We start from the raw sequence: 15,671 nt of genomic DNA on the forward strand, positions 1-15,671 counted from the left end.
GTGCTGAAAGGGAAGTCCCCCAGTTGCTCCAAAGCCCCCTTCCCCACAAAGCAGAGACAGGCCAGCCTGGACCAGTGGAGGAAAGGTGGACAGAACGGGGGTGCGTTCCCAAGGCAAGCAAGATCACCCAGAGCATTGGGGAGATGGTTGCTCTGGATAGCCAGTCCTTCTCCTTAATTGAACAGCCATCCCCTATGTGGCACACAGGCTGCATAGTGAGGGATGCCTTGGAGGGGGACAGGGCTGCCAGTGATGGTGCCGCCACCACTACTGCTACAAGCCATCTGATTTTGAAATGCAGGAAGGTTGCAGGCTACATCCACTGTAGCATCAAGGGGGGCAAGATGCTGTGGGAGAAACAGGCAGACCTGAGCATCCCACAGCACAGAATCATGCAGGATGTGGAGACTCGGTGGAATTTTGCATACCTGATGCTTGAAAGGCTGGTGGAGCAACAGAAGGCCATCCGTGAGATGGCTTTGCTTGGGGAGATTGGGATCAGCGGCCCCCTGAACAGAGCTGAGTGAGGTACCATCTCCCAGATCTTGGTGCTCCTCCCTATCAATCATTCGATCAAAGATTGGCAGGAGAGAATCAAGGGTGCCCATTGGGCCAACTTGGCATGATAATGGGGCCCTGGGGAGATCATGGCCATCCTGCGGGACCCCATCCCATGACAGATACCCAGACAGAGCCTTTCAGTCCACTTGGACATGGTCTTGATTGATTCTCTGGACCCCATGGGTTTCTAGACCCCTGGTGGGTCCTGCTCCAAGATAGATGTCACAATGGGTGTTTTGGGACACCCTACCTCTGCACCTCACTGGCACTTGGGCTCTCTGAGGCCCTGTCTCGCTTTGTGCCCTGCAAAGTGCTGTGCCCTCCCTGGAGCTGGGGTCTGTGCACCCCAAATGCTGCGCCCTCCTCTGGTGCTGGGGTCCCTACGCTGCCATGGTTCCCCTATGAGGCCTCCTCCATCCCCTAATACCCTTACTCAAACCACCAGTCTTATACAACAATAAACAAAACACAAGCCCCTGGGCTGTAATATAAATTCAAGCCGCTCGGCTATAACCTAATTCAAACCCTACCCGGGGAATGCTCCGTCCCTTAATAGTATTGGAAGCTGCTCCTGCAGACAGGCCTGTCCCCTTTGCTTGCTCTAGGAGAGCTCCTTCCCCCTAGGCACTGCCCTCCCTGGGCCCGGTTCTGGGGTTTATATGGGCCCAGAGCCTTGCCCCTTCTGGTCAGCTGACCATGTGCAGGTGCAGGCTAATTTACCCTCTGGCTTGTTGCCCTAGTAACCTATACCTGGGCTTCTGTCGGTCTCTGGGCTTTTCCCCCAGGCAGTTTCTGCCCTTCTAGGAGCAGGGCACCTTTGTGCCCTGCGACAGTACCTTTGCTGCTGCTGCTGCTGCTACTGGTGTTGAGCCAGCTAAGTTTCATTCGACACCACAGTCCCCCAGTTTTTTAATGAGAATGGGGTGAGAGACAGTGTTGAAGGCCTTCCTAAAGTCCAGAAAGACTATGTCCACTGCTACCCCTGTATCTAAGGATTTGGTGACCTGGTCATAGAAGGCCACTAGGCTGGTCTGACAGGACCTGTCTCTCATGAACACGTGTTGGTTGCACCTAAACATAATCTCTCCTGCTGGCCCCTCGTGGACATGTGCCAGAATAATTCTCTCAAAAAGCTTACTCAGGATCGAGGTAAGACTAACTGGCCTATAGTTTCCTGGGTCCTCCTTCCTCCCTTTTTTGAAGATGGCAACCACACTGGCCCTCTTCCAGTCCTCTGCCACCACACCAGAGCACCACGGGTGCTCGTAAAGCCGTGCCAGGGGTCCTGCAATGACCTCAGCTAGTTCCCTCAGCACTCTGGGGTGGAGATCATCTGGACCAGCTGATTTAAAGACATCTACTCCCTCCAGAAGTTCCCTGATTAGATCCTCACTGACTCTTGGCCTAGGTCCCCTGGGGCCTGAGAGGGGCCCAATGGGGGGGGCTGATCCAGTCCCTGCTCAGGAAAATGGAGTCAAAGAAGTCATTAAATAGGTTAGCTTTGTCATCTAGTGTGACGACCAAATTTCCCAGCATGTCTTGCAGGGGCCCCACGTTACCCAGTACCTTCTTTTTGCCCCCTATGTATTTAAAAAAGGACTCCTTGTTGTCCTTGTTGTCCTTACCAGAAGGTAAAAATTATTTTACCTGTTGTCATGTAAAGTGGTGGACCAGGAGTGAGGCTGTAGGGGAGGAGAAGACTTCACTGGGGCACACTGCTGTGTTGTGCAGAGGCCCCAGTGCCAGGAAGGGCGCACTTTAACACACACACACAGTGTCACCCACCCACATCACGAGCTTTCCCTGTTAGTAGCCAGAGGTGCGGGGCCCCAGAAGCAAGACTCCCCCAGCGAGACACACACACAGCTGGCAGTCTTCATGACCTGGCAGGGCCCAGCATCCAGGCTTGCAGTAGATTTCACCCCCCTGTGTCCCAAGACAAATGCAGTTGCCCAAGCACCCACCCACACCATGAGTTTTGCCTGTTAGGAGTCAGAGGTGCAGGGCCCCAGAAGCCAGACTCCCCCTTCACCTATCTCCTTGACAGCTGGCAGGCTTTGGGGCCTCAACAGGGGCCACCACCCCTGCAATTTTCAGCCTGCTGTGCCTTAACACACACAGAGTCATCTATGTCACCAGTTTTGCCTGTCAGCAGCTTGAGGTGCAGTTCCCCCCAAACCCCTGCACCTATCTTCCTGACACTTGACAGGCGTCATGCTCTCAGCAAGCTTCACTAAAATCAGACAGTAAACAACAAAATTATAGGTATTTCATTGATCCTCCATTATACCCTATAGCTGGATCTCTGAGGTGGCTCCGAAGCTTCGGAGCTGCTTTGGCCGGATCGAAGCGGGAACCCAGTCTGGAGGTCTGGATTGGATCACTGGCATCTGAAGCAGCCGGATCTGAAGCCGGATCAAATACCTGCCTACTTGCACAGGCCTAGAATGTATCAGGCCTGAATGTATCAACACTAGAAATTCTGTATGCCTCAAAGAGAAGAGATCTGTGGAAGACCATGATTACCAATGTCCTGTTTGAATATGGTACTTAGAGAGAGAGAGATTTTGGGGAGGAAGAGGACAGTTTGCTTTTTTTTGGAACAGGACGGTTTGAAGCTATGATGTAATTTATTAATTTCCAGGTAGCATGGCAGATTAATTTTACATAAGAATTAGAAATACTATATAATAACATAAATTAGAAATGGAAAAGATCTACAGTATTATAGTCCCTTTTTATAACCATTATATTAACCTGCAAATGTTCTGTTCTCCTCTCAGTATATTTGAAAATTACTGCTTAGAAAAAAAGCAAGAACAAAATGAAAATCAAAGTTTAGGCTGTCAGGCCTCTTAAATATGTACATCATCCCTTAACAGTTAATGAAAATATCTAGCATGAATTTGACATGCGAACAGTGTTTATTCAGGTGAAAAAAATAAAAGTATCAGGAATTTAAGAAACCTTCTTATGATTTTCCATTGGCTTTGTTGGAGTAAGAAATTCAGCTGAAGAAAATCTGCTGATGGCCCAAAATGGTATGAATGGTGACATACATAAGACAAGGTATATTTAACTATATATAAAAACTCTACTTACAGTAAATTGTTAAAAAGGGGGCATGTTTGTAAAGGTAGAATCTAGTATGTAACCTGTGTAGACTTTTTAAAAACCCCATTAAGGATAAATATTTGTGTGTTTTTCAGGTTGTTGGTAATACCACATCTGGCAGTTACAGCTATAGCACCCAGCAGAGCTTGGCTTTTGCATATATTCCCACAGAACTAAGCAAAGCTGGACAGAAACTGGAAGTCGAACTACTCGGAAAAAAGTATTTGGCAGCTGTTATCCAGGAACCACTGGTGCTGACTGAACCAACAAGAGAGCGCCTGCAGAGAAAGGGTGGGAGTGCCAAGGTGTAAATGCAGAGGGCATTTATAGTAAATTATCCAGGACTGAATGGTTTGATTTGCAACTGTGATTCATTAATCACCACAGGCAAGATTCTCATTTGCCCTGTACATCCATGCAGCAGATTAAAGTTTCAGTCACCTCACTGCCTCTTTGAATAGACTATTCACATCACTGTTCAGAGCATAGGAGGAGGACAGCAGGATCCTCTGCTCTGCCATCCCTTTTTTCTCTGAGCCCTAGTGGGCAGCAAATGATTGAAGAATGAGCAAGCCCATTATTCAGCTTCTCCATGGACTGGGCAGCAGAGCTGAACTAGTGTAGAGATGGAAGTAGTTTGCTATTGGTATTAGATGATAACTACTTTGCCTCTTTCAGAATCATATTTTTCTCTGGTCTGCACCTGGGGCAGTACAGCTACATGTTGCTCTGTATATCCAGCCCTGACAAAAGTCATAGTCTAATCCCCAGAGGAGGAACTAGTTAGGTCCACATTAAAATATCCTGGAAAAAAATTGAAGTCTGCTCCAGAACAATATTTTTTAAAGTGTTTTAAAAGACAGACTAAGTTGATAATACTTCTTCAGGTGTGTTACTCTGGCATGGATTTTGATGGAGGATAGCAATTTAATCCACGCTAATGAAGTAATTCTAGGAAGGTTACTATACTATGGAGGATTTTGTTGTAGATCATCTAGTAGACTATATGCGGTGTTATTCAACATGAACAGTATTGCTACCTAGTTTTTACAATCTACTAAAATGTACTAAATCAAGCAGCCTTTTCCCCATGGTTTTTCCTTTCTCTATTAGTTAACAAATAAGCAGTAATAACAACAATGTGATGTTATACAAGTAAGTATTATGGTTGAAAATATATATAGAAAACTATAGCATTTATTCCAGTGTTAGTCTTTTGATCATCTAAATAAGCAAGATTTTTGATATTATAAAACAGAAACAAGGGAATCATTGAATTATTATAACAAAATTGTCAATTCCACAATATACTCAGCACTTCTCTTTGGATCACAATATTGTCATAATTCCCAAAATTGTCATAACCTAAAAATGACTTTAAAAATTCTGGAATACTTGTTTAGCTAGCATGCAACATTATGTTGTTGATAGCCCTTTTCAAAGGTCATGTAAAAAAAATTGCCCCAAGTGTACTGTGTTACAAAGGAATTGGTACTTTGAAATCCTCAGTAAAGAAGTGGAGGTATAAATAGAAGATGCCAGTAGAAACACAGTTTGAATAATGAGCACTTATCATTGCCACCAACCTAATGCAAGTTGACATTACATTGTGCAATTCTGCATATCCTTTTACAAAGCAGGTCAAAATAAAGTATAGGAGCTGACAGGATTGCACATAGTGCTATCTTGAGTGAAAAATCCATTTGAAATTATTCGCTGTTATGCTTTCATAAGTGATTTAGCTGTACTTTGCAGAACCAATCAGGGGTGTTATTTTTCCTAAAGGTGACATTATTTGTAATCGAGCGCTTGGTGTATGTTAGTTTGCTGCTACTTTTCTCTTATAATTAAAGAAAACTAAAATACAAAACAATGCACTCTGATTTTATTTAGAACAAGGAAGGAAAAGAGCCCTTAGAAACAGTTTCTAATCTCAGTATTTCTCAAGAACATGAACACTTACTAGTCATTGACATTCCAGAATGCAGAGTATAGTAATTACATTGAGAGTCATACATACATTTCCTAGTAGGCAGTGGTACACAACAACATTTGTCAAGTAATTGTAGAAGTCACCTCAGCTTCAGCAGTGACTTCCACATTTATATATTGGAGCTAGAAGCAGGACAGCAACTATGACAGCTTGGAAGGAAGAGCTGTATACCTTGTGTGTGGGCCAGTTGGGGGCATACTGGAGGGGAAGGTTGTGGCTAGCTTCCTCTACTACTTCATGATGCCTGTTTAAGAGTGAGCCACAACCACAATCCTTTTGTTCAACAGAGCTTAGAAAGTGTTGCCTCTAAGCATGTTTGAAAGAATATAGTACCCACAATGGACTCAGAAAGGGCATTTTTACATGTGCTTCAGGAGTGGGTGTGGGGCAGTGGTTTAATTAGAGCAGCTTTAAGAGCCACTCCAATTAAAGTGCTGCCACGTCTTGTGTATCAGTGTCTCGCGTGTCAGTGTATTGTGTAGGTCAGTGGTCTCCAAAGTGGGGTGCACGCACCCCAGGGGGTGCGCAAGACAATCCATTAGGGTGCAGGAAGAAAATATTAGAACTTCTATTTATATTTATTTTTTATCTAAAAAAATAAGAACGAAATTAAGCTTTACTAATATTTAATATATGGATTGACACTGGCGCCCTCACTCTGTCTGTATGTCAGATGGTTATGTGTCACGTACGGTACGCGAGTAGTACATGTATATAATTTATAAATAAATATACATATATTGGGGTTGCGTGCTCAAAAATTTTTTACTGATAGGGGTGCGCGATCAAAAAAGTTTAGAGACCACTGGTGTAGGTCACTGCCCCCCAACCCTCCAGAGCAGATGTAAAAATGAGTTTCTGAGTCCATTCTGGGTAGTGTCCCTTTCTGAGTCTATTGTGTGTACCATATTTCTCCATGTACAGGACAATGCAGGCATATGTTTGATTATACAACTGTTCCTTTACAGCCTCATGTACAGTTAAACTGAAGAACATGCACTAAGTCCTCAGTCCCCTGGAGCAAACCTTGCCCTGCATCCGCAGACCTGCTTCAATGGGTGCTTATTCACGAGTGTGGAGGCTACTCTGACACACTGTAATTACAGTGTATCAGAGCAGACTGAATTAATCGAGTCTGCTGGAGCATGGTAATTACTGCACTCCAGCCAGTCTCCTGTATCAGCATCCTTGTGCTTCAAAATGGCAACAAGAGCGTTTGAACTAAAACTAGATGAGTTTAAGCACCTTCACCACCATTTTGAAGTGCGAGGATGCTGACATGTGGAACGTGGAGGATGGCTGAAGTGTGGTGATTACTGTGCTCCAGCAGACTCAATTAATTCAGCCTGCTTCAACGCATTGTAATTACGGTGTGTCAGAGCAGCCTCCACACTCATGAACAGGTACCCAGTGAAGCAGGTCTGGGGACTTGCTACAGACAAGGGACTTGCTGCAGGTTCCTCAGTCTGCTGTACATGAAGCTGTTGAGGAAGAGTTGTATAATCAACCACATCCCTTCACTGCCCTGTACTTGGATAGATAGCTAAGACCCAAATTTGATAATACAGTTAAACATGCGGTTAACTAGCATGCATTTCAGTCCATCCCTGTTCAGCAAAATGCTGAAAAACACAGTTTAAGCATCTGTTTCAAACTAACACATAAGTAAGAACATTGCTGAGTTGGGGCTTCAAAATTTCCAATTAGCTGTTGAGAAAACTGAAGCCCAGAAAACTCCAGCCAAGTCTAAAGACTGAGGATTTCTAATCTGAATGGAAACTATCTCAGTGCAGAAGAAAGTAGATACTAGACCCTTTCCCACAAGCTTTTCATTGCTGCCTAATATTTCTTAAGTCTTGGCAAGACTGAGTTTCAGCCAGTTAACTTGCATTCAGTTCCATGGTTTAGGCAAAGAATGGAAGAATAGAAAATATATAAAATGTGAATTCTGTGGAAAATGAGGTATGAGGCAAGGTAATATCTATATCAGCATATTGGTGATGGGCTAAAAGATCTCACTCAGGGTTCCTTATCTGACCTTAAATATGACTAAATGAAATATGACAGATCTCTTCAAGGATAAGTAGCTAGAACACCACTCCCTGGCACCTTTTGAAGAGGAAAGAATTGAACTGTCATCAAGTCATGCAGTAATTCCCACTTGCAAGTTAATATTTCATAATTGGTTATGTAAAAGGCTGTGGTCCATAGTGGTTAGCATAGAACAAAATAAGAGGAGGAACTCAGTATTCTTGGTGGCTTGCTCTGTCATTGCTTATCTTTGACATTGTGTCATGATAATGGTGTTGCATCATACAACGGCAAAAATAAAGTAATGAAAACAAATGTGTTTGTGTTGAAGCATGATTCAGAACAAGTTAGACAAAAAGCTATTGCTAAGGACATCTTTCAGGCCTTCAGCTCCTATTCCTAGAAATATAAAATTTTGGATTAATGCTGGATAGAAAATCTGTAAGGATGAAAAAACTAATAGCACTTGGAAATGCAGGGGATTCTTAGAAATACCAAATTAAACACCCTCCATGTGAAAAAATTACTGCAATTTTGAAAGATGGTTTGTATAAAAATATATTATGTTTTATTATTTACCTTCCTCCTCTAATCCCAACATCCAGGGAACCTTTTGGACATTACAGATTGTACCTTTTCATCTTAACTATCTCAGTTCTTTTATATCTCAATGAGAAGTGCCATATAAATATTTTATATAGAACGAAACAAATAACATGGATACTATAATCCTGCCCATCACTAGAAGGCTTTAGTTAACTATGGATCTCAAAACAGAATCTGTATTATATGATACTTATGCCTGAAACCAGATTGATCAGAAGGATCTAGGAAAGTAACCTGACCTAGAGTTGCTCCTAGCACTGCCATTCCCCATTCCTGTTGATGTTTGTGGCTTTGGAGAAGAGTCTCTGATCTAAATAACATTTTCTGATTTTGGTTCATGACCTTTGAGGTAACAAGGGAAAACCTAAAAAATTACAGCAATAGCATAAGCTTGCTTGTTACAGCCTCCATTTAATATATTGTTTGAACTTTCATCTTATCAGGTAATTCACACAAGGAAGCAGAGGCTTCTGAAGGAATAGATAAACTATTAATAACTTCTGAGTTTTCTGTAAAAAGAGAGGCTTGTTCAGATACACCTGAGGAAAGACAGTGAAGACCTTCTGAAAAGATGCCAGGTGTCAGAGGTATTATGCATTCTTTAATTCACTTTCATATCAAAGTTTGGTATATTCAGCAATACCACACAGAATTGTCAAAGCATTATTTTGGATGACCAAGTATTCTTTGAATAGAAATTCAGTAACATGTTAAATCCAACCTTACCACAGCTAGGAAATTTAAAAAGTACGTAAAGTATAGTGAAATGTAGCAATGAAATCATAAGAGGTGATGGGGGCTGAATTAAAGACTAAGAAAGCCAGTAGCTCCAAAATTTTTTTCAGAGTTTGAACCACTTTTTAACAAAAGGAATGTCTCAGTGATGTCTTTGTTCCCATTTTTGGTCACATAACAGTTTTTCAGCAAGTATAGCATTCACTCACATGGAAAAGTAATATTGTACTTAGAAAGTACTGTTGCCCCTTCTTCCAGCCCCTGTGTCTCCTTCTGACATCATGAATAGCAGATTTTTATGGTCTTTCAAGTCAGCTGTCTAGCAGAGGTGGGGATCTAGGGATATATATGTTTATATATGTTTACTTTGGTTAGCTAGTAAGGTGTGTGTGTATATGTATGTATGTATGTATCTGTGGATGTGTCATATATATATGACAAACTTTCATGATTTGCAGCTCATTTAATCAGATGCTGTGAAAGGATTTGTACAATGCAGTGTATATAAGGACAGAGAAATTTGAATACAAAAAGCAGAAGGGAGTAGGGGAGCCTACTTCTGCAGCCAGTGTCATATTGGTGTTCATTCATTCTTACACACAGACAGCAGAGGCACTGTGAGCAGGTCATGGCATATATGGCATTGGTAGAGTTGCCAATGAGCCTTGGATGTTATAATCCATATTACTTGGTCCAGCGATGATGTGATCTGTATTGATGTTGGAGCACAGAAGGCATCTGTGTCTGTTGCAAGGTCTGGTGCCTCAGTGAGACTGGGAGTTAGTCTCTTGCTTGAGAGATGCCATTTGAGGTTAGGACTGCCTGTAAGACAGAACAGTTTTGTCCCCCTTAACTGCTTTGAGACCATCATCTTTTCCCAGGAGGTTATTATAATTCCAGGGGTTGGAGGTAATTAAAAATGTGTCTAAGGTGTTCAATCATAGAATCATAGGGCTGGAAGGGACCCTGAAGGATCATCTGGTCCAGCCGCCTGCATAAGCAAGGAAGACATCTGGGGTCAGACAAACCCAGCCAGGTGACTGTCCAGTCTTCTCTTGAAGAACTCTAGGGTAGATTATTGTACCACCTCTGGGGGAAGCCTGTTCTATAGTCTGGACACCCTAGTTCTAAAGGTTTTCCTAATGTTCAGCCTGAACTATCTTCCAGGAGTTTGTGGCCGTTTTTTCTACTTTTTCATCAGGGTGCCCTGGTGAACAGTTGTTCAGCAAGCCCCTGTTGTACGCCTCTGATATAGCAGTAAGCTGCAATCAGGTCTCTTCTCAGCCTTCTTTAGGCTGAAGAGTCTGAGATCCCTCAGCCTCTCCTCTCCTCAAGGGTGGGGACTGTGGATGACAACTCAAGGGGCTCTGTTGTCCTTATCTCAGGGTTGGTATTGTAGCAGATTGGAGTGAGGTCTGAGTGTGGCTTTGTTGATTTGAGGGACTACAGCTTTGATACTGTATTTTAACTGTAGGAATCCCTGATCTAGAACAAGGTGTGCATCCTGTCAGTGGAATCAGAGCAGATATCGATGTAACATAGAACTTAGTTGTAGATGATGGATCTAGTAGTGTGCATAGGGTGAAAGCTGGCGGTGTGAAGGTAGCTGTGGCAATTGGCTAATTTGGCTACTGCCTGGTGGTGATTTGTCCACCACATTGTAAACCTTCACGGTAGTGTTTATGAAATGAATTAATTGGGTAAAGTATTCCAGACTTAGTTTGATTGTGGGGTGGAAGTTGTTAAAAATCCCAGTGAAATATCTCTAGAGATTCCTTTCCATGTATCCATATTATGAAGATGCCATTAATTGACCTTAGGTAGATTGTGGGCAGGTGTGGAGGAAGTGGACTTCAAGGTCTGTTATAACTATATTGGCAAATTAGGGAGCCATATGTGTCCCCACAGAAGTGCCATTCATTTGTGGGTATGTAGAGTCCCCCAGATCTGCTGTCCCTGTTCCCTGGGCTTCTGGCCACGTTGCTACAACACTGGCTACTGGCCTCACTGAGAAACAGTGAGGTAAGTCTGAACATGCCAATACATATTTAACAATTTGAGCTGGCCGCCATAAAGGAATATAAATCAGAGTTCTCTGAGGACAAGGAGCAATGGCCATAAACTGTTAGAGGATGGTTTCAGGTTGGATGTAAGGAAGAACTTTTTTACGGTAAGGGTGACCAGAATCTGGAATAAACTTCCCAAGCAGGTGGTGCAGTCCACAACCTTGGAAGCCTTCAAGAAGAGACTGGACAGACACCTTGCTCGGATCATTTGATCTCAGCTGTATTCCTGCCCAGAGCAAGGGGATTGGACTTGATGATATTTCAAGGTCCCTTCCAGCCCTTAATTTCTATAATTCTATGAATTACGGAAGAAGGGAGGAGGCCAACAAATTCACCACTCGTACTGAATCCTACAGATTCTTATTTAAACTGAGCTGCGATTATGTTGTGCAAAAGTATTTTTAAGTCACTGAGATTGCAACATGCTCTTCATTTATTATCATATCAAAAGAAATAAAAATATGGTATCACAAGGCAGTACTATATTTTTTAAACCAGAAAGCATTCCTTTGAGATTGGTGTAGAAGGATTCTGGAAATGTTGTACACCTGCCCAGTATATCTTGTTCACAGGAGCAGAGCTTGTCTTTGACAGAGACTTGGTGGTCAGGGAGGCAGAAAACTAAGTAGGTGTCTGTCAGATTCAATTTTTTTGTAGTTTTACTGATTAACTTTATTTTTAAATGTGGATTTTCCTTTTATCTGTTACCCACTGTCTTGGGTGTCCAAGCTTGGAAATGTTTGTGTCCCATTCTAACCAAGTGTCAAACACATGATTGTTTGATCCTTAAACAGAAAATGAAATTTATATGCATTCCCAGAATGAATGATAAATTGAACAGTTATTCCTGCTCTTTAATAGCACTCACAATCTCGGATTTTGCATTAAGATTGTAATTAGGTAAATGAGGTCAGCAATAATTTTTGATATTTCCTTAGGCTGCCTTAGAAGATTCTCCCATCTGAAGAAATAGCCCTGTTGACATAGCTGTTATTTCTGCTGCTGGGTTGCTTCACTTCCCACTCATTAACAGGCACAAGTAATATGTTATAGCAATAAAACTGGGTAAGCTACCTTCATTTTGCATGTGAAGACAGCATTAAATAATGGACCAGCTAGTCCCACCCAGGTATTAAATCATGCTGTCAGTTTAAATGAGAATTTCCATTTGCCTTAAAGTTTTCTGAAACAAAACCTTGCAAGTGGTTCAGAAGGAAATTTTCTTCAAAACAGATGACATATGTAGTAGTGAGCAATGTTTAACAAGCCACTGGTCAGAACAACTCAGCTCTGGTGTGATGTGGGCCAGGTGGCTTTGGCAGTATGTCAGTGGTCGGGTGATTTTTCTGCACCTGAGCTAGAGCCAAGCAGCTGAGAGTAGATCCTATGCCAGTGCTGCTTCCCTCAGCTCCCAACTGAGCTGTGCTGGGGCTGGGCAGCTGGAAGCTTGCTGCTCAACATCTCTTCCCCCCATCCTCTTTCCTACCCCCTCATCTTCCAAATTGTGGCACAGTTCCCCACTGATTAGAAGCTGCGCCTATACTTCAGCCAGGATGCAGGGGACTGGGGGAAGCAGTGGTGTCACAGGTGCCGCTTGCAGCTGCCCAGCCCTAGTATAGCTCCTTGCTGCCTGGCCCCAGGGTATGCACAGACACAGGCAATGCCTGCTGGCTCCAGTGGCTCTGTGGGCTGCTATTGGCCCAAGGTCATATGGTGCTGACCCCTGATATAATGTAAGTAATATAGGAACATAGAACTGGAATGGATTTCCTGGATTATCAAATGTACATCAAGTCTAGGCCCCTGCCATTGCAGGGAACCATGTAATAGAGTCCCTTTCATAAGTGTATCGACCTATGGCTTAAAATAGTTCCCCCTCACTATCATTCCAACTGCTCACCTGTCCCACAAACTCACTGCTCAAATGATTAGAAACCTTCTAATTTCCAGTCTGAAGTTATTAATGTGAGTTTATGCTCATATGTTTTTGTGCCCTCATTTTTCCTTAGCTTAAATACCTCCTCTCCCTCATAGGTGTTCCCCGCCCTTGACACATCCTTAGAAAAAATTGATAGCCCCCCTGCCCCCTCAACTTGTTTTCTCTGTATAAATAAGCCAAACCCTTTTGATCTTGTCTTTTGAGGTAGGCTCTTCATTCCACTGATTTTGACCAATTATTTTTATTTTGACACTTGTATTAGATCTACATATAAACTTAAGTTTTCAAATAAGAACAGATAATTTACACATACCAGGAACTTAGTGAAATCCCAATTAAATAAATAAAAGGTAAAGAATGTATCATACCAAGTATGCTTCTTTGCTTATACAGTTCTTTCCTAATGTGCTGAATACTGAAGCATGCAGGTGCCAACTACATGAATAAGAGCCATTTGTAATCCTTTGTTTACATTATTACCACTAATTGGAATTATTTAATGGAATAGTTGATTTGAAATACACACATCTGGAAATAACAGCAAGTAAGATTGCTATCAATCCTTACAGAAAGTGGGAACTAGAAGACATAACACAATGCGAACTCAGCAAAGAACAAATATGAAACCAGTATGACAGAGTGATGATTGAAGTAGAGGGAGAAATCCAGTAATGACTGAAGTGGAAAGACACATCCTATTCCAGTAATGAAGACACAGAATAGTAAAAGAAAACTGTTTCTTTAAATTGACATATATAAGATGCAAATTCTTTCAACTTTTCTGACAATTAAAAAGAAAAACTATATATAGGTCTGCAGGCAAGGAGAGGCATGAGCAGTAATAGTTAACACTCCATAGCAATGTGCACCTGTATAAAAATAAATAGCAATAACAAGAAAACACAGGGGATAAATTCCAGATGTATTATAAAGACTTTGTCTGGGCAGATGATGGTATAGTTAGTATATCTGCAGTGTGGCAGAGGCATGAAATTTCTATCAACTCCAAAATAATTTGTTCTGGTTGTTCCTGAACCAGTGGTTCTCAACCTTTTTAGTTCAAGGCATCCCTTGTTAAACTTGAGGCACCCTTGTTGGATTCTAGGCACCCCTCAGAAAATGCTAGCTTAGTTTTCACTTGTTTTTTTTTTCACCATGAAAAAATAGAGTATTTTTTCCTGTTATAAAGCTCTCAGAAATCCTACAACAGGTCAGAATGTTTTTTAAATTATGGATTCCTATTTAAAATGTCTAGATTTATTGTGTGAATCACATGTGCATACCTAATAATGCTAACATTGCATGACACCCCAGAATACCCATGAAAAGACCTCAAGGCACCCCAGGGTGGCACCTAGATTGAGTATCACTGTTCTAAACTGTTCCATGGAGCAGATTCTAGCTGGACATATGCTGCTGTACAATTTCCTCATTTTATTTAAAGGACTTTAATATAGTTCAGATTTATATTCCATGTCACCCATTGCTGTAATTGCCACAGCGATGTTATTTGATTACAAGCCTACCCACCTTGCAGATTCTGGGAGCAGAATTAGCACAAGATTATCTTTCTGTTTAACGTTGTCCACTTTTTGAATAGATTTGGGAACTTCTGCTGTGTTTGCATCACAGATGTTGCCAACCTATAACAGGGGAAAAGTTGCTCATATATCTGGCATTGCTTTCTAACCTCGTAACTTTTTATAAAAGCTTGCTTATAATTTCTGATAATTTGAAGAAAAAATTGTTGTACAGTTTGTATTTTGGACATCAGAGCAGGTATCCTTCCAGTTCAATTACTCTTCTGCCAGAGGTGAAGGAAGCAAAGTTTTGTTGGGCCAGCTGTAAAATTGGGAGAGCTGTTAGACAAACTTTCAGGCACAAAAGCAGAACAGGACTTTGAGGCTGACAGGGACGTCTGTCCTTTACACTTTCCACATTTGAAGGATTCTGTTGCAGGAGTGAGGGGCATCCGCAGGGCCAGGGAGCTTTCAAACACAAGGCATTTTTTACAGGAAGCCAAGAGCAGCATGTTTTACTGTTGAAAGCTTATCTAACTTTATTTCAACTCATGATTTTCCATCAGTTTGCATGGTTAAGGTTCAGTCTTTTGTACCTCACTGAATCTAAAGGTTTTTTTTAAAAACCACTATAAATATTGTTTTCTCTGTCTGGTAACTTTTATGTGTGGAAAAAAATTATGTCTACAACTGGGTTTGCCAGTTAGGGTTTAACAACCGGTAGGCTCTTGCAGCTTGTTACCTCTTTCCTTGCAATAAACAAACAAGCAAGGAAACCCAAACTAAAATAGAAACAATGTCTTCTTTGACCCCTAAGAGAATCATAGGCATGGGCCCAAACAAACAGCTAGCCTCTCCTGTTGTTTGAGGGGCTATTATGTGTGCACCAACTGATTCCTTGGGACAACTAAAACAGTAACAGGGACATGAGTGAGGGGCAGAGGCTGAGAACAAGCACCCCGGGGGGGGACACACGCTGAGCAGATCACCCTGGGCACTGCCCTCAAAGGAGCCAGTGGAGCCAGCAGGCACTGCCCAGAGATATGAGTGGGTGAAGGACAGGACCACGGCCCATACTGAGTCACCAAACAGAAACAACAGGCCTA

The 15,671-nt window shown here is 42.2% G+C and overlaps 1 protein-coding gene across 1 annotated transcript in view; it reads left to right on the top strand.

The window, feature by feature from the left end:
- The window catches only part of DMGDH (dimethylglycine dehydrogenase), an 89,183-nt gene extending 83,817 nt beyond the window's left edge, over positions 1–5,366 (top strand). Inside the window, exon 17 of the mRNA XM_019531703.1 lies at positions 3,771–5,366. Within this exon, the coding sequence (XP_019387248.1) occupies positions 3,771–3,986 (216 nt within the window). The 3' untranslated portion in view covers positions 3,987–5,366. The remainder of the gene's footprint in view (positions 1–3,770) is intronic.
- The last annotated feature ends 10,305 nt before the right edge of the window (positions 5,367–15,671 follow it).

The sequence above is a fragment of the Crocodylus porosus genome, unplaced genomic scaffold, assembly GCF_001723895.1.
Source record: "Crocodylus porosus isolate Cpor-Errol unplaced genomic scaffold, CroPor_comp1, whole genome shotgun sequence".
NCBI lineage: Eukaryota > Metazoa > Chordata > Crocodylia > Crocodylidae > Crocodylus > Crocodylus porosus.